At 42.0% G+C, this 25,876-nt stretch overlaps 1 protein-coding gene and 1 non-coding gene across 2 annotated transcripts in view; both read right to left on the bottom strand.

Annotated features, from left to right (window-relative positions):
* The window catches only part of CLUL1 (clusterin like 1), a 28,858-nt gene extending 6,219 nt beyond the window's left edge, over positions 1 to 22,639 (bottom strand). The window contains exons 1-7 of the mRNA XM_012103515.5: positions 22,573 to 22,639; positions 21,505 to 21,623; positions 19,708 to 19,856; positions 14,161 to 14,328; positions 11,549 to 11,981; positions 6,750 to 6,887; positions 2,579 to 2,793 (exon numbers count right to left, since the gene is read on the bottom strand). Coding sequence (XP_011958905.3) covers positions 2,579 to 2,793; positions 6,750 to 6,887; positions 11,549 to 11,981; positions 14,161 to 14,328; positions 19,708 to 19,856; positions 21,505 to 21,610 — 1,209 coding nt within the window. The 5' untranslated portion in view covers positions 21,611 to 21,623; positions 22,573 to 22,639. The remainder of the gene's footprint in view (positions 1 to 2,578; positions 2,794 to 6,749; positions 6,888 to 11,548; positions 11,982 to 14,160; positions 14,329 to 19,707; positions 19,857 to 21,504; positions 21,624 to 22,572) is intronic.
* A 200-nt stretch (positions 22,640 to 22,839) lies between these two features.
* Positions 22,840 to 22,943, bottom strand: LOC114110516 (U6 spliceosomal RNA). The gene has a single exon (XR_003586767.1). It is a non-coding gene; the product is annotated as a U6 spliceosomal RNA (small nuclear RNA).
* Between the last annotated feature and the right edge of the window lie 2,933 nt (positions 22,944 to 25,876).

Genomic DNA, 25,876 nt, shown 5'->3' with positions numbered 1-25,876 from the left:
CTTAAAATTTTATTTTCCCTCATTCCTTACAAGAATTTTTATCCTTAAACTAAAAGTTTATATTTGTGAGAATGAACACATATGTCAAAATATGTCGAACTATTTTATGATCCTAAGGAATGATCTAGCTAATGAAGTAACAGGATTAGAGAGTCAGCAGGAATTGATAGTGGCTTTCAAAACCTTTTGACTATGGTCTGTGGTTACAAACAAGTTTGTTACCACGACTCAAAAACACATGTCTTAGAAAACAAACTTATGATAACCAAAGGGGAAAAGGGGAAGGGATAAATTAGGAATTTGGAATTAACAGATGCAAACTACTATATATAAAATAGATACTACAGAGCACAGGGAACTACGTTCAATACCTTGTAATAACCTATAATGAAAAACAATCTGAAAAGAATATATTTATAAAACAATAACTTTGCTGTACATCTGAAACTAATGTAACATTGTAAATCAACTACACTTCAATAAAAAGAAAAAAAGAAAAATGTCTTATGTATAATGTGTGTGTACGTGTGTGCGTATTGTCGCTTCAGTCCTATCTGACTCTTTGTAACCCCATGGACTGTAGTCCGCCAGGCTCCTCTGTCCTTGGGATTCTCCAGGCAAGAATACTGAAGTGGGTTGCCATGCCCTCTTTCAGGAGATCTTCCTGACCCAGCGATTGAACCCACGTCTCTTATGTCTCCTGCATTGGCAGGCAGGTTCTTTACCTCTAGCGCCACCTGGGAAGCCCCATATGATATATCCACACATATAAACAGAAATATGGAAATGAAAGTTTCATGACATACACGTCTGACTTATTATATACAATGCACGCTAATGTTTTTTTCTTCTTCTGCTGCTGCTGCTAAGTCGCTTCAGTCGTGTCTGACTCTGTGAGACCCCATAGACGGCAGCCTACAGGTTCCCCCGTCCCTGGGATTCTCCAGGCAAGAACACTGGAATGGGTTGCCACTTCCTTCTCCAATGCATGAAAGTGAAAAGTGAAAGCGAAGTCGCTCAGTCGTGTCTGACTCTTAGCGACCCCATGGACTGCAGCCTTCCAGACTCCTCCGTTTTTTCTTCTAGTCTGTCCTATTCCGTTTTCTGTTTGTTTTGTTTTAATGTGCTGGTTGTGACTCTAAACTTATTTCTCAACCATTGACCTCATAGTTTGAAAGACAGTGATTCACTAGGATACAAGATGTCTTAGGTCAGGTTGCCAAGAAGCAGAGCCTCAGCGTCTGACACGGTGATTTATGAAGAGTGCTTTCAGGTAGAGATTTTAAGGGGATGAAGCAAGCAAGACAGAGAAGAGGGAGAAGCTAATCCAGGAAGCGGCTTCAGGTGAGCTCCAGCCTCAGCCTGATCCTGAGGGATAAGTGGCTCCAAGGACAACACTTTGGAGAAGGTTGCAGGGGTGAGCAGTTAGCATCGGTCTGGGTAGGGCACTAACATCACATGCTGCCCAAAATACTGCACCTCCGATAGCTCTGCCCAGTGATTCCTGTAGCCAGGCCTTTTTAGGAGCCCTCCAACACCAGCCTCATCAGGAACCACTAGCCTGGTGCACTGTGTATTAATGTCATATGTGTGTGTGTGGAGTGGGGGAGCATTAGGAAAGAAATTCAATCACTGTTTTATGTTATGCAACAGGAGTTATTGATGAGAAGTGGGAGATATCTTAAGTGCACCTTAAGATGGCAATCTGATTATTCGTGAATATTAATATAAAAGTGTGTTTAAATTTCAAAGTAAGTCAGCAGCTTATTGTGTCAAAAGCTAGTGAGAGATATAACTTACAGAGCTCTTGTTTTGGATAAGGAATCTATACTCATCAGTTTATAGGCACCCATTTTTAAGTAGTTATATTTGTTCCCATTTTCCACGTGGAATTTCCCCAAACTCACTCAGCTGGTAAGTTCCAGAGCCAGCTTTTGAACTCAAGTTTCTTTCCCTGAAAATCTTCTCTCTTAGAAACAATATTGGCCAGGTTTCTTCAAGGTTACCTGTTTCAGTTATCACACGATAGCTCTCGTTAGAATTAGCCATTACTGGGGGCTTCCCTGGTGGCTCCGTGGTAAAGAATCAGCCTGCCAATGCAGGAGACACAGTTTCGATCCCTGATTTGGGAAGATCCCACGTGCCTCAGGGCAACTCAGCGTGTGTGCCAGGACGACTGAGGCCACGTGCCCTAGAGCCTGTGCTCCTGAAGAACAGAAGCCACCGCCATGAAAAGCCTGTACACTGCAACTAGAGAAAAGGCCACACAGTAAAAGCCCCAGCATAGCCCCAAACAAGTAAATAATACAGTAAAAAAAAAAAAAAAACAAAAAACCTGCAGTATGATTAAAACAAAGAATTAGCCATCTCTGGATTAGAAAGTTTTTTGTGTTTTAAGTTGGTTTTTCCTATAGAGTGTCTTGTTTTCTAAAGGCCATGCACAAGTCAGCCTGAGTACAATCACAATGTTTGAATATCCTCCTGAAGTTTGTTTTCAAATTCAAATGGAATTAATAAGAAACAGAAAAATCAATGTATGCACATGTAATCTCCCCATCTGTTCTCGGCTCTTCATTACCTTTATGAAACTGAAGATGTTCTCGCTTCCTGGGGTCTGGCTGGCCAGCTCTGTTACCCAACCAAACTGCTCTCTCATTTTTTCCATCAGATACGTGGTGTCCTCCAAGTGATGCTGGGTCATCTGGAGTACCTGGGCATACTGCTGATTGGATATGTTGACCAACTCAAGGGCCTCATCCGCCTTTGTGTGTAGTTCGGGAACAGCAGGACAGTCTAGCAAAGAAGGAAGTAACAGGGTAAAGGAAAAGGTCCATGGGCTTTGGAGTTGGGTAGCGTAAATTTAGGGGCTTCCCGGGAGTTGGTGATGGACAGGGAGACCTGGCGTGCTGCGATTCGTGGGATCGCAAAGAGTTGGACACAACTGAGCTACTGAACTGAACTAAACTGGTGGCTCCGTGATAAAGAACCCGCCTGCAATGCAGGAGACACAGGGTTGATCCCTGTCTTGGGAAGATCCCCTGGAGGAGGGCATGGTAACCCACTCCAGTATTCTTGCCTGGAAAGTCCCATGGACAGAGGAGCCTAGTGGGCTACAGTCCGTGGGATCCCAAAGAGACCTACATGCATGCATGCTCAGCAGCAAAAAGGAAAAAAAAGATTGTGGCTTTAAGTCCAGCCCTTAAGCTTTCTGTTTTCAGCCTTTTGGACCATGAGTGAGTTTTCACTAGTTTCGTACCTGGTGAGTTTTCAACCAGGTTTAAAGGGCATGAATGAAATAACACTGCAAAGTGCCTGATCACAGGGCCAACATACACTGATTTAGCAAATGTGCCTTTTCCTTGTCTTCCTTTCCTTAGCGTCTCTGAAGGTCATAAGGGCTGCTCCCTGACACTCAGGTCAGGACACATGGGAGTGACTGCACTTCCCTGCCACCTGGACGTTGAGCGTGCCATCTTCAAAGTAATGTATCTCCTTGTTCGAGAAAGCCTTTAAGAACGGTTTAGGATTCATCATGCTCTCTCCCCTGACAGTGGAACTAGTTTTGCTCCGTATGGTGGAGGCTCCATCCTGACACAGAGCTCTCACACAAGCTGTAGATACAATCATAAATGGTATCACCAATTCAATAGGCATGAATTTGAATCTGAGCAAACCCCAGGAGATAGTGGAGGATGAGGAGCCTGGCATGCTGCAGGCCATGGGGTTACAAAGTATCAGGCTCGACTGAAACAACTTAGCCCGCACGCATACACATACATTTGAAAAGTAATTCAAGAAAATATTTTGAAAACAAAGGGAGTCAACGTTAACAGGATATAGTATACATTTGAAAGGAGATCCAGATATCCTTTTAAAATGTCTTCTTTTGCAAGTTTAGAGTTGTTAACTTTTAAAATAGTGATGTAAATTTTCTTTAAATTATGCAGGAAGAAGGTGGTGACTTCCCTCATGATTTTAGGCAAGGAGAATTCTACAAGGGATTCTCATTTACTCTTTCAGAGTGGGAAAAGTTTTCCCTAAAATAAAGGTGTAACTTGGTGTAAAACACAATCATGTGAGAAAGAAAAAAGTAGAACTATCTCTATTCACAGATGACATAGTCTTGTCTACAGAAAAATCTTAAGGAATGCATTTTGTTGTTGTTCAGTTGCTAAGTCGTGCCCAACTCTTTGTGACTCCAAGAACTGCAGCACACCAGGCTTCCCTGTCCACTATCTCCTGGAGTTTGCTCCAATTCCTGTCCACTGAGTCGGTGATGCTATCTAAACATCTCCTTCCCTGCTGCCCTCTTCTCCTTTTGCCCTCAATCTTTCCCAGCATCAGGGTCTTTTCCAATGAGTCAGCTCTTCACATCAGGTTGCCAAAGTATTGGAGCTTCAGCTTCAGCCCTTCCAATGAATATTCAGGAACTATTAAAAGTAATAAATCAGGAAGGTTGTACTTACACATACTGTCAACTGATGACTGCTGTAGGTTTAGTTAAAATCCATCATCTCATATGTTAATAATAAAAAGAAAATAAAATTCTCCTGTGATGCAAATTCTTAGGATTTACTCTTTTAATTTTCCTGTATATTACACAGCAGTGTTAGCTACAGTCATCATGTTGCACATTACATCCCAGTACTTACTTATCTTGTAATTGGAACTTTGTACCTTTTAACCACCTTGCTCTAATCATCTCCCCAACATCCCCCCCAACACACATCTTCTCTATTATCTTGTGACAATCAGGGAGAGATTATTCTTCAAGTGTTTCACTGGATGTAAGGAAGTTAGTGATACATCGGTTGGATGTTTGAATTGGACTATTCTTATAAAAGGTCAGTAGAAAGGAATGGCACCCTACTCCAGCATTCTTGCCTGAAGAATCCCATGGACAGAGGGGCCTGGTGGGCTACAGTCTGTGGGGTTGAAAAGAATCGGACACGACTGACCAACTAACATTTTCACATTAGTGTATACTTTTCTGTTATAAAAATTTCCGTGTCTGTATGCAACCTTGTAACTCTGACTTGAAGCACAAACACTTGAATAATGAGAATCATGAATACTTGAGACATCTTACTTAATTCTTGAAACACCTGTGTGTAGTAGCTATATTAATTTCATTTTCCCAATGATGAAACAGAGGTGTAGAGAGTCACACAGTAAGCAACTCTGAAGAAATAAGACCCCCATCTGCTCTAATAAAAAGCTTGAGTTATATTTGATCTCTTGCTCTAATTCTTAGCCACACTTTTTAGAATTTCCTTCCCTTAAGGGCTTTGCTGAGGTAAAGAAGCAGAAGTAGAGGAATCAAAAGTTCCTTTTGGCTTCAGTAAGAAAATTTGTATTGAGGCCCTAGTAGATGGGAAGTGACTTCAGCTGGGGAGGGGACTTGAGGGTCAGAGCAAAGTGAGAAGGGCCAGTGGAGATAATTGTTCTCCTGGGGAAAGAATGAAAGGTGGCTGTTGGTCAGATCTAGAATGTGACAGGCTGCTTGGGGCTTGTGAGAAGCCACTCAGTTCAGTTCAGTCACTCAGTCATGTTGGACTCTGCGGTGACCCCATGGACTGCAGCATATCAGGCTTCCCTGTCCATCACCAACTCCCGGAGCTTGCTCAAATTCATGACCATTGAGTCAGTGATGCCATCCAACCATCTCATCCTCTGTCATCCCCTTCTCCCACCTTCAATCTTTCCGAGCATCAGGATCTTTTCTAATGAATCAGTTCTTTGCATCAGGGGGCCAAAGTATTGGAGCATGAGCTTCAGCATCAGTCCTTCCAATGAATACTCGGGACTGAGTTCCTTTAGGATTGATCTCTTTGCAGTCCAAGGGACTCTCAAGAGTCTTTTCCAACACCACAGTTCAAAGGCATCAATTCTTTTGTGCTCAGCTTTCTTTATGGTCCAACTCTCACATCCATACATGACTATTAGAAAAACCATAGCTTTGACTAGATGGACCTTTGTTGGCAAAGCAATGTCTCTGCTTTTTAATATGCTGTCTAGGTTTGCCTTAGCTTTTCTTCTGAGTAACAAGCATCTTTTAATTTCATGGCTGCAGTCACCATCTGCAGTGGTTTTGCAGCCCAAGAAAATAAAGTCTGTCACTGTTTCCATTGTTTCCCCATCTATTTGCCTTGAAGCGATGGAACCAGATGCCATGATCTTAGCTTTTTGGATGTTGAGTTTTAAGCCAGCTACCTATATTTAAAAATTAAGTTGGTCCAAAATTTAGTTTGGGTCTTTCCATAAGATGTTACTTATATATGAAAATTTTGGCCAATCCAATACTAAATCACTAAATACAGTTAGTAATTAACCCACCAAATGGAAGAAGGTAATGCCACTTAAATAAACAAAAACTCACTTGGCCAAAAATTTGCTTACACAATGTGAAGACTTCTTCCTGGGTGTTTTTTTTTTTTTTCTCTTTGCATTAAAAAGGAAATAATTGCCTTAATTTACCTAGAGATCTCTTTTGCTCAATTGAGTGTTTGGTCCTTAACCATGCATGTTTTTCATGGGAACAACAAGGGAGTTTCAAAAAGAGAAAAAGTGAGTTGACCTAGTTTTGAATAATAAGAGTCTATAAACCTGCCCTGAGCACCCCCAGATGTCACTGAGCTTGCGAAAAAGTGCTCGAAGGGAAGTAAATGAATCCATGATACTTGTAAAAGTGAGATTTTGACCTCTGATCAGAAGGCAATCAAAATCTTGAGAAAATAATAATCACTTACCTGCCCATAGGTAATCCTGACATTTCTGGCATCTTGCATGAAATTGGAAACATTCCGAAGAGTTCTGGCCAGGTTCTCCACACAGCCCTCTGCCCCGCACAGGCCACGTCGTGGAACTCGGTCCACCGTGGGCAGAATCTGCAAGGAACACAGCAGTTTCACATCAGTGTCATTAGAGTCTGAACATTAAAGGCGTGGGTGCAATGGCATTTCTCTGTCTAACCAGCACTTTCAAAATCTTTGTTCTGTATTCAATTGCAGGAGGGCATACTGGTGCAACCAGTTGCTAAGACAATTTGACATCTATTAAAAGTGCACATATCCTTTAATCCAGTAATCTCATTACTATTAAAATATAATATTTATATTATTACTCATCATTACTATTATTACTACCTGCCCCAATTCCAACCTCCCACACAGAGGTTCATGCAAATCATTTTATTTTCAGGAAGGAATCTTGAGGAATTATTAATAGTCACTATCTTTTGGAAGAGAGACTTAAAGGGGTGGGAGAAGGGAGCTTTCATTTATTTTGTTCCTTTGAATATTTGAATTCTTTTACATTCAGTGTGTCTTAGTTTTATTGTTATTATTTCTGATGTCACTGGTGTTAACTAAATAGGGAATTATAAGCCACTTTTCTTTTGGGGCTTCTGTTAAAATTTTTTCTAGTAATTATCCTTGGCAGAGGATAAGATGGTTGTATGGCATCACCGACTCAATGGATATGAACTTGAGCAAACTCCGGAAGATAGTGGAGGACAGGGAAGCCTGTTGTGCTGCAGTCCATGGGGTGCAAAGAGTCAGAAATGACTTAGCAACTGAACAACAACAAGTTTTAATTTTTTCTAGCCATAATTCAAATGTGTATTGGAGTTCCAGAGATATTAGAAATATCTGTTTCTTAAACTAGATGTAGGTATTTACTTTGTGACTGTTCTTTTTTTGCATTTCACATATATAATGTTATGAACAGTAGTTCAAAGATTTAGGAAAACATCTAAAGCAGATCTAAACATCTAAAGAGAACCTTTTTTTGTTCTAGAAGAATTAATCATCCATATAAAAATGATGATTAAAAAAGGAGTGCATGTAACAGAAAATTGATAGTTCCCAACTGTTTCACACTAGGAGAAATTTATTATTAATTGGTAACCTGATGACATTCTGTTACATTAAATCGTTGATGTTAAAGAATGAAACATTCCATTTTGAGATAAGTTGTGAAGTTTGAAAACCTACCAGGCATTCACTAGATCTGCTGGTGGGTAAAGCAGCACTCCCTTTGAAGAATGTTAGTCATTTTTCCCCACTCCCTGTAGATTTAGTGGCATCTCCTCCGGCCCCACAGAACCCCCACGAGTTCTGTGGTAGAACATCTCTGCACGATGTGCTTGTTAATTTTCATCTTCTCTGTTAGTCTCTGAGTCCCTCGAGAGGAGGGATTCGATCTTATCATCCTAATCTTGTCATTCTTCTATACCTTCTTCTGTCATTTCAGTTACAACACGGTTGTGTAATTGTCCACTGATCTGTTTTCTTTTCTCTGATGCTTAGTGCTCAGTCATGTCCAATTCTTTTGTGACCCCATGGACTGTAAGCCCACTAGGCTCCTGTGTACATGGGGATTCTCCAGGTAAGAATACTGGAGTGGGTTGCCAGGCCTTCCTCCAGGGGATCTTCCCAACCCAGGGATTGAACCCAGGTCTCCCACATTGTAGGTGGAGTCTTTACCATCTGAGTCACCAGGGAAGCCCTCCTTTCTCTAAACTGAACTCCTAAAAGTTGAGAGCTGTGTCATCTGCATCATAAGCTACCCTTGTCTTTTTTTGCAGCATCTAGATTAATACCTGCTATATTCAGGGGTGACGAATTCTAGGTCTGTATGACAGCCATTCCCCATTCTACCCCCATGGCAGTGACCCATCACCTCCCTTCAGCCATGCCAACACAGAGCCTCAGGACCCCTTCTAGGCAACCCCTTTATCATATTTATATGGGCGATTAATTCTTCTAGAACAGAAAAAGGTTCTCTTTAGATATTTAGATCTGCTTTAGATGTTTTCCTAAATCTAAAACAGTAGTTGAACTACTGTGAATAACATTATAGTTCATCAGTGATGAACATTATAGTTCAACAGAACTACTGTTCATAACATTATATATGTGAAATGAAGAAAAAGAACAGTCATAAAGTAAATACCTACATCTAGTTTAAGAAGCAGCCATTTCTAATATCTCTGGAACTCTCTGGCTGTGTGGAGAATCTGGCCAGAACTCGTCGGAATGTTTCCAATTTCATGCAAAATGCCAAAAATGTCAGGATTACCTATGGGCTGGTAAGTGATTATTATTTTCTCAGGATTTCGATTGCCTTCTGATCAGGGTCAAAATCTCACTTTTACAAGCATCGTGGATTCATTTACTTCCCTTCGAGCACTTCTAGTAAATCATCCGTTCTCCCAGCTTGCCTGTTTCCTCCAGGGGAAAATTAAAGACAGCAACATTCTCCAGGGCAGGATTATAACCCAGATTACCTGGCACCCAGCACTGTGTGAACCTACTATACTACACAATTTTATCGAATCTTGTTGTATAGTCTCTTAGTTGTGTTTGACTCTTCTGTGACCCCATGAACTGCAGCCTGCAAGGCTCCTCTGTCCATGGGATTCTCCAGGCAAGGATATTGGAGTGGGTTGCTATTTCCTCCTCCAGGGGATCTTCTGGACTCAGGGATCAAACCCTCATCTGCTTGTCCGGCAGATTCTTTACCACTGAGCCACTAAGGAAGCTCACTCAGAGAGTATATTATTGATGAGAGTCATGTAATAGTTTGCTATTGCTGTTGTAACCAATTCCACACATTTAGTGGCTTGAAACAACATAGATTATTTTACAGTTCTGTAGGTCAGAAGTCTGAAATGGGACTCAGTGGGCTAAATGAGAGTGTTGGCAGGGCTGATTTTTCTGGAGGCTCTGGGGGAGAATCCGTCTCCATGTCTGTCTAGTTTCTGGAAGTCACCACCTTCCTTGGCTCCTAGTTCCCTTCCTTCAGTTTCATATCCAGCAAAGAGTACTGGAGTACTGGAGTGGGGTGCCATTGCCTTCTCCTGGACAACCCCAAATACTCTGTTTTTTTTTTTTTTTTAGTTTAATTTTTATTTATTTATTTAGCTTCAACGGGTCTTAGCTGCGGTACACAGGATCTTTGTTGCTGAGTTCAGGATCTTCGTGCTGGCATGAAGGATCCAGTTCCCTGATCAAGGACCAGACTCAGGCCCTCTACACTGGGAGTGAGGAGTTTTAGCCACTGGAGCACCAGGGAAGTTGCACTCTCCCTATTTTAAGGTTGGCTGATTGGCAGCCACAATTCCATCAGCAGCCTTACTTTCCCTCGGCCATGTAACTTAATATTTTCACAGGTTCTGGGGATTAGCAGAGAAGGCAATGGCAACCCACTCCAGTACTCTTGCCTGGAAAATCCCATGGACAGAGGAGCCTGGTAGGCTGCAGTCCATGGGGTCTCAAAGAGTTGGACACGACTGAGTGACTTCACTTTCATTTTTCACTTTCATGCATTGGAGAAGGAAATGGCAACCCACTCCAGTGTTCTTGCCTGGAGAATCCCAGGCACGGGGGAGCCTGGTGGGCTGCTGTCTATGGGGCTGCACAGAGTCAGACACAACTGAAGCGACTTAGCAGCAGGAGCAGCTGGGGATTAGGATATGAGTATCTTTGGAAACGGACTTCCTTGGTGGCTCAGATGGTAAAGAACCTGCCTGCAATGCAGAAGACTGAAGTTCCATCCCTGGGTTGGAAAGATCCCCTGAAGAAGGAAATGGCAACCCATTCCAGTATTCTTGCCTGGGAAATCCTATGGACAAACAGCAGGATTTCTGGAAGGAGCTTGTTTTATTTTTCATCAAAGAATATACCTGTCCTTGGCCTAATGGTCTACAGAGATAAGTTAAAGGAAACACAGACTCTACTTGTGGCCCACATGACATCTCTCATTTCTGAGATGCTGGGTCCCACCTACTCCACAGAAACCCAGAGAAGGAACCTCCTTCTGTTACAATATAAAGCAAGGACTTCCTTGGTGGTCCAGAGGCGAAGACTCTGCACTCCTAATGCAGGGGGCCTGAGTTCAATCCCTGGTCAAAGTTAGATCCCACATGCTGCAACTAAGACCCAGTGCTGCCAAATTAAAAAACATAAAGCAGGATTGTTTCTCCAACATAGAGTATCAGGGGGCATGAGTGGTACTGGTAGAAGGTGATTCTTATAAGTTACAGAAGTTTCTATTTCTGTAGTTTGGGGTTTGTCTGTGAGCACTGAATCTGGTTTTGTGCACAAATGTTGTGATTTAAGGAACTGGAGTAGCAATGCGGAGGAGGCCGTGGAGGGCCCTAACTGTGATCTGGTTTTACATGGCACTAAAGTGTCTTCCTTAACTGGGAGCTGAGGAGCCTGGACTGATTTTAAAGAAACCTCATGATGTTCAAGCAGAATACAGCTGAGTGCCTGCCCAAGTTTTACCAGCATTTTCTTTGTCAGCTTTGAACATTTGCTTTAGAAAGAGAATACAGCCCTACAAAGCTCTTGACAAAGATGGGAGAGGGCTGGTGTTTGGGAGACCTCAGAGTCTCTTCTAAGAGGCTATGAGACTTTGATTATCCATTAACCACCACTCTTGGAAACATTGTATGACGACTTAGAAACAGTTACCATTTCCAAAGCCAAATAAAACAACTTTAGTGTAGATATCTAAGTAAAAATAATCTTTTAATACTTGCCTTTGTCTTGTTTGGGTAAGTCCTCAATGGCCTTCAGCATCTCTGTAACTGTTGCGCTGACACTTTGATAAACAGAGAGGCTGAAATTACAAAACAGCTGGAAGAAGCTGGGAATGTCCCAACTCTGCATAGGATGTGCTTTTTTTGCTGGCTCTTTGGAAAAAGCTGGAAAAAAGTAAGGCTCCACGGAGTCTGTGTCTGACATAAAGTATGACTGAAAAGCCAGGTCAAATTCTTGTTGCATCTGTTTGAAGACGTGAAAGCTCATATTATATAGAAATCCCACATCCACGGTCAGCTGGCTGAACACATTCTCTATCTGCATCAGCTGTACATCTTCCTCAGTGAGCTTCTCACCAACAGGGAGCTCTTTTTCTTCATCTTCATGGAAAGGAAACAGAAACTGATATATCTTCCAGAAAACCCGTTCAATCTATGGGGTGAGGTGGGGGACAGAAATGAAATAAATGTATTTTCTTCCAGGACTATTTTTTATCGTAAACTTTTAAGTCAACTTACAGAAGTCATTCCAAATCAAGAACAATCCTGGACAAACTAGGAAGAGGTGATCCACTTTAAGATCACTGCTTGTGTACCTGGCTTTGGGGCTGCCCCAGTGGCTCAGTGGTAAAGAATCCGTCTCAATCCAGGAGCCACAGGAGATGCGGGTTTGATCCCTGGGTCAGGAAGATCTCCTGGAGGAGGGCATGACAACCCACTCCAGTACTCTTGCGTGAAGAATCCCGTGGACAGGGGAGCCTGCGGGGCTACAGTCCATGGGGGCACAAAATTAGCATGCATGCATGCATGCACCTGGCTTTGACTTTGATTATGGAAATAGGGTCTGAAATTCCTCCTGGTTTCTCTTTGCCTGCTGAAAGACCTAAGAAGGCCAAGTTTTCAATACTGTTGGCAAGCCACAGCCCTTATATACTGGTGGTGGCTGGCATGCATGGTTTTAGACCATGATTGCCTGAAAACTGTGAAGACTCCCATCTTTCATTTCTGCCTTATGTCTTAGGTTTCTTCCCCACTTAAGCGGGATATTATTAGTGTCCTCCTACTCTCCTTGGGCTCATGTTTTTAACTTAGTCCATGGAAAAGAGAAGATCAATACATTTGCACTGAACTATGGATGCTTTTTGTTGTGGTGGTTGTTCAGTTGCTAAGCTGTGTCTGACTCTGCGATAGACGCGTAATACATCTAAATAGGTAACTTAGGGATGTTACATATTACCAGTGATCAAAGCCCTCCTTGGCTGCAGTCAAAGGAATGAAGCTCTAATTACAGAATTTCTAACTCAGAGGGAGATCTTCCAGGAATCACACCATGTTCTCCTTCAACTTCGTGACACGTAAGTCCATGCCAGAGTTGCCCTTGTATGAAAGTGATGTGACCATGTTGTGTGTTTTAGAACATAACAACCATCGACCATCACTGCTGGAACACTACCATCCATCCCCCTATCCTAGTTCTGTTCAAAGTGTTCTCCAGGAATCCTTAGAGGACTTGTGCCTTTCTCAGAAAGTAAACTGGGTGGATCATCTGCCTCTCTCTTTGTCAGCTTCTGCTTACCTGAATCCAGACACAGAAACAAAAATTTAAATGTCCAAGTAACTGTCCTAAGGTTACACAACTATCACAGATAGGAATGATCCTCAAAGCTCCTCACTTCCACCCAGTGCTCATCCAACATACTCTGCTGTATCTGACACTGGCTATAAAAATAGAGCAGATGCAATTAACAGTGGAGGCAAATGAACTTGGCATATGAATTATCCTAGGGGTTTCTCCCTCTGTAATTGGGGATGACACTGCCAAGCCAAGAACAGACTCTAATTAGTGCATGCTCTGACAGGGAGGAGAATTTCACTGTGTTTCATACTCAGCCCACTTCTTCAAGGGGGAGGGCCAAAAGCAGAGGAGCCTTTTATGGGTCAGAGCTCATCCTATTCAGGTCATCACCCTCTGTGATTCTCTCTGCCCAGAAGAGGGCCCAAGGGAACAAAAAAAAAGAAAACATGCCAGTCCTACAGGACGCAGATTGAGATAAAGGGGCCATGAATGTGGGCACGTGTGTGTGTGTGCACACGCGTGTGTGTGCTGCCACAAGAAGGCAAGCCCACTGAAGAAAAGACTCAGGAGGCAAAGAATGCCTTCAAAGGTTTGGCCTCCAGAGAAAAAAAATCAAAGCAGGTTGAAATCAGAAACTATAATACTATTACTCAGAATGTAATTCAGCAAACATTTATTGAACACCTACAATGCTTAACTGAAGGCAGAGAAGATACAGTTCCTTTCCTCATAGAGCTTACAATCTAGCATAAATAGGTTCACAAATAACAAATAGAAGGCAGAAAGAGGGTATTACTAAGAGATACAAACAGTGTCATGAGAAGGGGGGGACAGACCCTGGGTGGCTGTTCTAACTCATAAATTACATACCCACCGGTGATTCATGCAGAAATATGAATGCTAGATTCCAGGTTGCAAAAGGTCAATATCAGATCAGCCATCTCTATTCTAAATATTAACATAAATTACTTTTTAAAAGTAAGCTGAAGCAGGTACCTTAAGAACTTAGCAATCTTGAGTTCTGCTTTTCCCTTACCATGGTTTTCATAGAGGACCAACTGCTTTGGCAGGTTGTATAAAACCTCATGCAGTCACTTTCCAGGCAAGATTTGCATTCGTCCCAGGAATCCATCAAAGACACCTGGCATAGCCTTTCTTCCTCTTCTAGATGTTCTTGAACTTCATTCATAAGCTTCAGGGCCTCCTAATTAAAAAGTAGAAACACACACCCTATTTCCATTTCATGACTTTGCATGCTATACCTTAATTGATTTCTCACTTTACAAAATGTGTGTATTCTGAACTAAACCTCATTTCTGCTACAAATGAGCAGCTCATAGATTTACCCGGAATCTTTCAGTTCAGTAAAGAGAAGGGCACCTCTTGATCCCTACTGAAAACTGGGCACTTCTTATCCACCTGTTTATTTATACATTCAACAGCTGTTTATTGAGAGCTTGCTATGGGATGGGCATTCGCTGCTCATGAGTGAACCAGCCACAAAGACATAGCCTTTGCTCTGCAGAATGCCCAATTGATCTGCTTACTTGTCTGTCTTCACTTCTAGTCCCTGGAGGATGTGACGATGGCATTTTAAGGCTGACAAAGTTAACACATTTTTCTCCTTCATTTATGCTGCCTTTAATTTTCATATGCTCTTAAACACTGCTAGAAAGCACAACTCTGGTATATCACATCAAGTCTTTGCAGTGAGCTGCATTCTAATGGCAGAGATGCTGTGTTCTTAGCAGCTTTGTTTTTCTTGCCCATATTCTGAGCACGCCTCCTGGCAGTGCCTGCTGTCCTCAACCAGGTCCCACCCAGCAGAGGTGACACCAGTCTGGAGAATATCAACCCCGCCCCCAGAGCTCCCTGCCAGACCAGCATCCTGTAGATCCCCCAGGCCTGCCTGCCAGAGGGGACTTCTGTAAACCGGCTCCCTTCAGGCCTGAGAAGTAGCTCAGGGGAGTTAGGGAAGCTAATAGACACATCCATAAGAGGAGAGCCTTAGAGCTGATGGCAACTCCCTTAAGTGGAAAAACACGAGTGAGCACAGTTTCTAACACCAATTTAGTGCATAATTTTACCTACTGGAAAAGAAAAACATAAGCACCCTTTCCTGGCATATTAAGCCCCAAGAGACAACTGGGCACTGCTCATCTCCCACATCTCTGCTAAGCTTGGAATTTTCATCTCTCTTAGTGGCAGAATCCTGGGGTTGAGCCAGCTGTCCTTCGCTGGAAACCTGGCTGGCCCCCAGCCTACCAAACAAACCTCATGATCTAGACAGGCTTAACCTATCTTTTGGGGCTTTGCAGAACAGTTATGGAATCCTGCAACTTCTTAAGAAAGCTTGCTCCACCAGGGGAGGAAACAATACCACCCAAATTTTCTCAGTCTTTTTTAAATATTATGCTCATTGTTACTGTAAACCAAAATCCCAGTATTTCCAATTACAAACTACCCTCACACTGGACCCTTGAGCAAATTATTTAATCATCTCTGAGCCCATTTCCTTTGTAGCAAACAGGAATACTCATAGGATCTACTTCTTAAGTTTTCATATTGAGATAAGCAAGAAAGGCACCTAGCCTGTAATCATCTGATTTGCTTTCGCTTACCTCCAAGAGCATAATGAAAACCAATGGCCAAATCACATGGCCCAAGATTTGGTGGTGAACAGTTGCCCCAGAGGAAGTAGGTCTCTGGTTTAGGAATGTCCTGTCTGAGCTCTCTGCTTCGTCCAAATGTCCCACCCAGCGATAGATTTCATATTTAGAGCTGTCTTCCTGCAGTCAGTTCATCAAAGTCCCACCCAAACCTGGACGGGGTGCATGGTGTGGAATCACTTGAAGGGCTGCTTTAGGGTTTCCCACTTTAGTAAGAGGAAGCTTTAGATGCTCCCACTAATATAAAATGGGCTTCCCAGGTGGCGCTAGTGATAAAGAACCCGCCTGCCAATGCAAGAGGCATGGGTTCAATCTCTGGATCTGGAAGATCCCCTGAAGAAAGAAATGGTAGCCCACTCTAGTATTTTTGCCTGGAGAATCCCATGGACAGAAGAGTCTGGTGGACTACAGTCTGTAGGGTCACACAGAATCAGACACAACTGAAGTACGCACGTACTAAGCACAAACAGGGAGAAGCTGAGGAGGGGGACTGAGATCATGCCAGGTCACCTGAGAATGGATGGAGTTTGTTTTTTTTTTCTGGGAGACTGGGGTTGTCCACCCCACATTTGCAAATTCATCATTTATGTAAAGTATCCTTTACTTTAGATTTAAAATCATTTTAGAAAGGGAGACTTCGGGTTAAACAGATTTTTCCTTTTTAAAATGAATTTTTGGGACTTCCCTGGCAGTTCAGTGGTTAACACTCCATGCATCCAATGCGGGGGGTGTGGGTTCTGTCCCTGATGGGGGAACTAAGATCCCACATGCCGCGTGGCATGGCCAAATAATGAGATAAATTTGAAAAAAAATAAAATGAATTTTTATGAGTGCCCATACCTTAGGAGTATACTTCAATATTTTTTAAAAAATAGAATATGTCTTAAGAAATAAGAAAAATTCCACTAGCTTCTGAGATTCTACAGCATCAGAAATGGAACTAACACTTGCTGACCTCACACTGAGCTTTCTTTCCATAGTATGTGCTGCCTCCTTGGCTCAGCAGGAGGCCAGGGAAAAGGAGAAAAACAGAAAGTCCTAGGTCCCGCAGACAGCGCCAGCTCACTTTCTCCTGGGTCAGTCATGACAGGGTTGGGTTAACACATTAATTAACATCTCAAAACTCAGTTTCCTTAGCTGTAAAATGAAAATGATGGTTTACCCAGATGCTGGAAGGATGTGATAATGTGTTTTATAAGGGCCTGTAAATGATATCTAGTGTGGTTATTCTTGGTGGTCAGACTCACGAGCCCACCAGGGAAGAACCTGGCTTAAAGGAGCTTCCCATTTCTTTATAAGGAGCAGGTTTTGATTTCTTCAAGGTCTTTTGCTGGCTGCTGAAAGGAAAGAGGGCTTGTAGCTGCTGCTCAAGCCGTCTCCTCACCAGGGACCCTGTGTGGCTGCAAAATCAACCAGCTGGTGACAGGCTGACTCTAGCTCTGAGGTCACAGCCTGTGACATAGCTCTGCTCCAATGGCTCAGAGGACACCCAGTGGCCACTGAGTGCCAGGAACTCCCTGGAGCTGGTGTGAAAGTGTTAGTCGCTCAGTCATGTCCAACTCTTTGTGACTCCATGGACTATAGCCCACCAGGCTCCTCTGTCCATGGAATTCTCTCCAGGCAAAAAATACTGGAGTGGGTAGCCATTCCCTTCTCCAGGGGATCTTCACGATCGAGGGACTGAACCCGGGTCTCCTGCATTGAGGGCCGATTCTTTACTATCTGAGCCACCAGGGAAGTCCTGGAGCTTGGTGATTCCCACCTTTATAGATATAGGTCTAGAGAGGAGATATTAGAACTTCTATTTATTTTTTAATTTAAAAATAAACTATGGGGAATTGTTTAATGGCTTCAGAGTTTTGGTTTTGCAGGAGACACGGGTTCAATCCCTGCGTTTGGAATATGCCCTGGAGAAGGAAACAGCAACCTGCTCCAGTATTCTGGCTTGGGAAATCCCATGGACAGAGGAGCCTGGCTAGAGTCCAGGGGGTCTCAAAGAGTCGACATAACTTCATGACTAACAAAACAGAGTTTCAGTTTTGCAAAACGGGAAGAATTCTGGAGCTTGGCTGCCCAACAATGTAAATGTATTTAATACTATTGAGCTGTATTCATAAAAGTGGTTAAGATGGCAAATTTTATGATATATATTTTACCACAATTAAACAATTTTTCATGAAAATAAAGTTGAAAAATGTGGAAGATTTGGGTTCGATACCTGGGTTGGGAGGGATCCCTCCTGGAGGAGGGCATGGCAACCAATTCCAGTATTCTTGCCTGGAGAATCCCCATGGACAAAGGAGCCTGGCAGGCTGCAGTCCATGGGGTCGCAAAGAGTCAGACAGGACTGAGCATCTAAGCACGGTACACACTCCCAATTTTAAAATTTAAAATATTTTGCGAATTACTTTTTGCAGTTTTGACATCCTCTTTGATTTAAGGGTATGTTGAAAATAAATTTTTAAAAAATTTAATTATTCTGAGTGTGATGTTAATGTTTTTTGCCATTAAACTATGATCCATGCAATGTCTATAATTTAGAAATGTATTGAGCTTTATACTGTAACATATGAACAGTTTTTAATATGGCCATGGATGTCTGAATATAATGTATATTCTCCATTGATAAGGTATATAGTTTAGACAGAAACTATTAAGTAAAGATACGTGAATTAAATTGATGAGGCTGATATACTATTTCACAGGCACTGGTGCTCGTGTCAGGCATTGCATGTGGCCAGCTGTGCATGAGGACCCTGGGGAAGAGGGACTTTGTACATTTCAGAAGCATCGACACTGGTGGCCTCTGTTCACTTGCAGCCAGTTGCAGTGAATTGCCATTTAAGAGGACTCAGGTGAGTGAGGGCTTCCCAGGTGGCACTAAAGGTAAAGAATCTGCCTGCCAACACAAGAGATGCTACAAGAGATGTGGGTTCGATCCCTGTGTCTGGAAGATCCCCCGGAGTAGAAAATGGCAACCCACTCCAGTATTCTTGCCTGGAAAATTCCATGGACAGAAGAGCCTGGCAATGTGACCCACTGATTGAGCACGGGTAAATGATGGTTTTTAACTACTTTAAATAGCCCTCACTAAAAGGGCAGGAGACTTTAAAAGATAAAAAAAATAGCCAGCAGGTTAAAAAATATGATTAACTCCTGCTCAGGTAGATAAGAAATAATAGCAGGGCTAACACTTTTTCATTATGAGCTCTTTGTTGGCCTTGTGTCAGTAAAAACGATGATCTAAACAGATTTGGCAATAAGCTAAAATCTTTTCAAAATATGTAAAAGATTATTTGAAATATGGACTTGGTAGCAACTCATGTATCTAATTTATAAACAAATGAAAATGCATATATTCAGGAGTGGATGGTAACAATAATTACAGTAATAAGGATGGGAAAGAAAAAAATTTTTGTAGGCCACTGATCTGGCCAAAAACTTCCAAACATTTTTGACTTGACATTCCAACTCAAAAGGCACCATTAAGTAGTTTTTAAAAAGTAGCATTTCCCAAATAGCATTGAATCCTCCAAACACCTGAGTTTGGAGTCTTTCAAAGGCTTAATCTATAAGAAATATGTTCTTTGAAGAAATTTGACATTTCCTTCAAAGTCTTCCTCCAATAGGGTGGATTTCCAGAAAAACTATGATTAGGGTAAATACTATTTCCAGAAAAACTATGATTAGGGTAAATAAATAATTTCTCCACTGCATTCAGATGTGCACTATTTATGGTCTAGACATATTTCTGAACAGTTATACAGTTTTTGTTTTTTTTTTTTAGGCTGCACTGTTCAGCATGCGGTATCTTAGTTCCCTGACCAGGGATCAAACCCGTGGCCCCGGCATTGGAAGTGAGGCATCTTTACCATCGGATGTCCCAGGACAGGTATGATTTTCAATGACTGTACCTGCTTTTCTTCTCTGCATTTCTTCAGGGTTCTCATTAGTTTGCTATGTTCCTCCTCTCTTCTTTCCATCAGGATTTTCATCTGCTTCATGCCAATCAAAGCCTTCTTCACCTCTTCATCTACTTCTATCTCCCCAGCCTTGGAAAAACCTAAAAGATTATGTTGTAGTTTTTTCCTTTAAGATCTGATCAGATCATAGTGTATCAGAATGCAATGAGTTCCAGCCATTAAAAAGAATGAAATGCCATTTGCAGCTATATGGATGGACCTAGAGAGTGTCACACTGAGTGAAGTAAGTCAGATAGAGGAAAAATATCATGTGGACATCCCTTACATGTGGAGTCCAAAGAGAAATAATACAAGTGAACTTATAAAACAGAAAGAGACTCACAGACTTAGAAAACGAACTCATGGTTGCCAGCGGAAGGGACAGTTAGGGAGTTTGGGAAGGTCAGGTACACACTGCTATATTTAAAGTGGATAATCAACAAAGACCTACTGTACAGCACATGGAACTCTGCTCAATGTTAGGTGACAGCCTGGATGGGTGGGGGCTTTGGGGGAGAATAGATGCATGTATATACATGGCTGAGTCCATTTGCTGTTCATCTGAAAATACCACAGCATTGTTAATCAGTTATACCCCAATACAAAATAAAAAGTTTAAAGTTTTTTAATAATAATAATAGAAAGAATACAATGAGTTTACCAGTTTTTCGTGTCCCTCCAGTAGAGGCTTAATTGTTTTTTTATTGCATCAGACTCCAAAAGCAGATCACCATGCTTGGGCTATCAGCTACCACATGGAGGGGGCTACCCGCCCCCCACCCCCCGCCCCCCTTAAGGGAAATACCTTCTGTTCTTCACTTCTGAGCTTCCAGCCAAGTCAGAGTTCATTTAACCCCATCTTATCATTCTCCTCAGAGCCTGTTTTCATTTATCCAATTTTTTTTCCTTCCTTTATTTTTTTTCCTTTATATTAGAAGAAAACATTGAATTTTCCTCACAGACAATTTATATTAAATATCCAACTGGGAACCTCAAACAGAGAGAACAATTTCCCTTTCTTTCAGTTTCAATTACCTTCCCAGAAGGCATCAAACCTAGAAAGTATCTGGTATAATGCAAGATTCTTTAATAACCTCCGGGATGTCTCTAACACCCCTTTAGTAAGCCTTTAGTGAGTATGAAATTCATCGTTTGTCATACTCTTTTCACAATAGCCAACGTGGCCGCCAAAGGAGCTTAACCTGGCCTCCAAATTTATTTACAGATCCCCAAAAGGAACATTTAAACTAATTTATTTTTCTAAGATAGGCACCCAAAGCGTATCTCGTCAAACAAAGGTTCCAAGTATGAGCACAAACCAACCAGATTCGATGTCACTCCAACCCATCCTTCCACAGTCCCACGAATAATTGCATGGATGACTTTAATTGTTTAAATGTTTCAAATGCTAGCAAAGAATTTCACTGTTCGTTAAAACCGTGCTCAGAGGACACCAAACATCTGGATGAACCCAAGCTGTGCAGCCTAAGACGCTGGCAAGTTTCATCTCTGCGATGCCGAACATCTGGAACTGTGAAGCATTCTCAGAGACACAATTGGAATTTTCTATTTTTAATCCAGATGTTTGGCGTCTTGTCTACTTGGCTTAAGAGCCTGGAGAACGACTCCCTGTGAAACTAGAGGGCGTTCTGAATTCGGTTATCTCTCTCCTGTAAATCACAGTAAGTGCCAGGAGGACATGGAAACAGGCAGACGGGACACCGTGCAGATAAAGAGACCAGACATTACCCTTCGGGTCTTCATGGGTAGAAATTCGGTCCTTCCCAGTAGGCGCACAGAGACAGTCTTTCAGCCGCAGCAGATACACGATAAACAGCAAGAGTGGCAGCTTCATCTTTCTGCCGTGACTGTGAAGGAAGGATAAACCTGTGTCAAATGCCTTCGGTTTAGTTTCTGTTGGCATCAGTTGAAAACACTTGGTGAGCCAAAGCATTTTTCTGTCGATTTTTCTTTATGACTTTAGACAATGTATGTTGATATGGTTGGGACATAAGGAAACTTGAAATCTAAATAAATTCTTTGAAAAGACAACCCAAATCCCTCTTTTGTTTGAATTCTTCATGGCAGTTAAATAAGGTCTTCATCTGAAGCATTTGAAATTTACGGCAACCTAAAGTATGGATCCCAGCCCCATAGAATCCAAACTTCATTTTATTTCCTTGTCAACAGTAAACAACCCCAAACACAGAATTAGCTATGTCAGAGGGGATTGTTTTTTCTCCAGAATTCTGAGACCATAAGTAATTTTTAAACTAGATGTTTAACTTATTTTTTTATGAAAGCAAGATTTTTCTCCTATATCTTATAAAAGCCATCAGATAAATGAATCACACACAAATTTTTTTCTTCTCAGATAATAAATTTCCTTTTATATAATTAGTTGTAAACATTCCCAATAAAAAACATATGCTTTCACAGTTATATCTCTAGATTATCTTAACTCCCCCCAAAAAGGATATTTATATTTTTTATATATATTTGTTATTTTGGAATAAAAAACCAACCCTATATTATTTAATCTACATTTGGAATGTCTTTAAAATACTAGTAGTTACAAAGCTATCATATTTTACATCTAGAATTATCATTTCAGCTAATTCTTCTCTTTTTGTTAAGACCCTTTCAGTTTAGTGTTGGTCGCTCATTTGTGTACAACGCTTTGTGACCCCATGGACTGTAGCCCACCAGGTTCCTCTGCCCAAAGGATTCTCCAGGCAGGAATACAGGAGTCAGGAGCCATTCCCTTCTCCCAGGGATCAAGACCCTATTTACCAAATAAAATTTTAACATATTTACCACTAATTTTGCAGGCTCTCCCCAGTGAGGTTGCCACCAGCTTCTGCAAGGACCTTCACTTTCCTCTGATTTAATGTTTGTCTGTGTCAGGGATTTAACCTTGTTCTATTAATTTGATGACACAGCTCTTAATCCTATTAACCTAACATTGTGAGATTAAGAGTATGGTTTAGAATGTGGTAGGGTTTTGAAAGAAACACTAGAGGGCGGGCTGTCTACACGATCAGAAACAGTGATCTTGAGCTACTTTATTTTACACAATTTTTTTTTAATACGGAATTCTTCATACATTTGGGTGTCATCCTTGTACAGGGGCCAGGCCTCTGTATTGTCCCAGTGTTTGTATCTGTGTTGCCGAAACAAGCATACACAGATATATTTGATAAGACTCATTAAAGCCTTAGAAATATTTTTTTAATTTGAAATTTTTTCTATATATCTTCTTACACAGGCTTCCCAGGTGGTTCAGTGGTAAAGAATCCGCCTGCCAATGCAGGAGACGCTGGTTCCATTCTTGGGTTGAGAAAGTCCCCTGGAGGAGGAAATGGCTACCCACTCCAGTATTCTTGCCTGGAAAATTCCATGGACAGTGGAGCCTGGCAGGCTACAGTCCTTGACGTTTCAAAGAGTCAGACATGACTGAGCACACATGTATGTGCACGCGCACACGCACACACACGCACACACGCACACACACGCGCGCGCACACACGCGCACACACACCTCTTTGTATACAGGTCAAACAAATTTCTTTGTTGGAAATGTAAGGAACAATATGAAAAACAGTAAGAAAATGCTTAGATAAAACATTTTGAGATAACTAATAAGGACCTACTGTATTGCACAGGGAACTCTACTCTATACTCTGTGATGACCTATATGGGAACAGAATCTAAAAAAGAGTGGGTATATGTATACATGTAAGTGATTCTCTTTGCTGTACGTCAGAAACTAACACGGCACTGTAAAACAACTATACTCCAATAAAATTAATTTTAAAAACATTCTGAAGATTATTTACATAGTTGTTTGGCATTTTAAAAAAACATATGCAAACATTTTAACTAGATGAAATGATAACATCTAGCATACAAAGAGTGTAATAGGTGAGCATTTCACTACAATATACTAATTGATTAGCTGACCTAAAAATTCAGCAAATGATTCTTCTAAAAACAATTAGAGAGTCACTATAGCAGCTACTGTAGTCTGGGTCTCTGGCTACTGAAATCTCAAGATTGTCTTGGGGTCCCTTTCCCAAGTTTGGAGGGATTCAATTTATTGATGTTTATTGATTGGACTTATTGATCACTACTTATTGATGCTCGGTACTTTCCAGCACGTCACACTGACTGTCTAAACTGACTCGCCTGCCTTTTGGGGCCCTTAGAAGTTGATCGTTGTGTCTGAGCAACCTGCAGTCTGGAGTAGAGATAATCCCCTTGGACACGGCGATGGGGAATTATAAGACACACCAGAAGTCTTGTCCACATCTCATTTAGCTGTCTTGTGCGTGTGCTAGGTCGGTTCAGTCATGTCCAACTCTTTGTGACCCCATGGACTGTAGCCTGCCAGGCTCCTCTGTCCATGGGGATTCTCTAGGCAAGAATACGGGAGTGGGTTGCCATTTCCTACACCAGGGACCTTCCTGACCAAGCGATTGAACCCAAGTCTCCTGCACTGGCAGGCAGGTTCTTTACCCCCTAGGAAGCCCTTAGCTGTCTTGACTATCTGGCAATTCTCTGTATTAGTTGAAAACCTCTTGACTCTGCTAGAAAACAGATCAGCTCAAAGCAAAATCTGAACTATTATTATGTTAAGAAGCCTCATGTCACTTTTGAGCAAATCTAAACCACTTCTGCAAACAGATGTGTCTCATTCTGAGAAGTGATCACATGGCCAAAGGAAGACGCAGCACTTGGGGTCTTTTTCTCAGGAAGATAAGAGTCTACTTCTGGGAAAGTCAATCCTAGGAAATTGTGCAGCATCACTGCCAACTCTGACCCTGAGAACCTTTCTTGTTACTTTTCTGTTGTCCACATTTGGACTCACTTGAAGTCATGGCTGGACTCTACATGCTTTCTCCGTTTTTGTTTTTTTTTTTTTCTTGTTGTTGTTTTGGCCGCAAGGCATGTGGGATCTTAGCTCCTGGACCAGGGATCAAACCAGCACCCCCTGCATTTGAAAGTGAAGTCTTAACCACTCGACCACCAGGGAAGTCCCAGCAAGCTCACATTTTGTTGAAAATGAAGCCAATGTTTAGGAAGACTGGTGGCTCATTCTCTAGTTGCAGGTTTGTTTTCCTCTGTATTCCATCAGTTCAGTTCAGTTGCTCAGTCGTGTCCAACTCTGCGACCCCATGGACTGCAGCAAGCCAGGCTTCCCTTTCCATCACCAGCTCCCGGAACTTGCTCAAACTCATGTCCATCGAGTTGATGATGCCATCCAACCATCTCATCCTCGGTTGTCCCCTTCTCCTCCTACCTTCAATCTTTGCCAGCATCAAGATCTTTTCCAATGAGTTCACTCTTTGCATCGGATGCCCAAAAAGTATTGGAGCTTCAATTTCAGCATGAGTTCAGTTCAGTTCAGTTGCTCAGTCATGTCCGACTCATTGCGACCCCATGAATTGCAGCACACCAGGCCTCCCTGTCCATCACCAACTCCCGGAGTTCACTCAGACTCTTGTCCATTGAGTCAGTGATGCCATCCAGCCATCTCATCCTCTGTCGTCCCCTTCTCCTCCTGCCCCCAATCCCTCCCAGCATCACAGTCTTTTCCAATGAGTCAACTCTTCACATGAGGTGGCCAAAGTACTGGAGTTTCAGCTTTAGCATCATTCCCTCCAAAGAAACCCCAGGGCTGATCTCCTTCAGAATGGACTGGTTGGATCACCTTGCAGTCCAAGGGACTCTCAAGAGTCTTCTCTAATACCACAGCTCAAAACCATCAATTCTTCAGTGCCCAGTCTTCTTTATGGTCCAATTCTCACATCCATACATGACCACTGGGAAAACCATAGCTTTGACCAGGCGGACCTTTGCTGGCAAAGTAATGCCTCTGCTTTTTAATATACTGTCTGGGTTGGTCATAGCTTTTCTTCCAAGGAGCAAGTGTCTTTTAACTTCATGGCTGCAGTCACCGTGTTTCCGGTTTAAGTGTAATTTCCAAAAACAGAACTTTATGGCTTATTAGTACTAATTACTTTTAAAATATCCTGAAGCTTCCAAACAGTTTCTTCCTCTAATTATTTCATCTGTTTTCACAGCTGTTATTTTGTTCTTAAGATTAGGCAACACTTCAT

The sequence above is a fragment of the Ovis aries genome, chromosome 23, assembly GCF_016772045.2.
Source record: "Ovis aries strain OAR_USU_Benz2616 breed Rambouillet chromosome 23, ARS-UI_Ramb_v3.0, whole genome shotgun sequence".
Classification (NCBI taxonomy): domain Eukaryota; kingdom Metazoa; phylum Chordata; class Mammalia; order Artiodactyla; family Bovidae; genus Ovis; species Ovis aries.
This window is presented reverse-complemented; position numbering and strand designations above follow the sequence as displayed.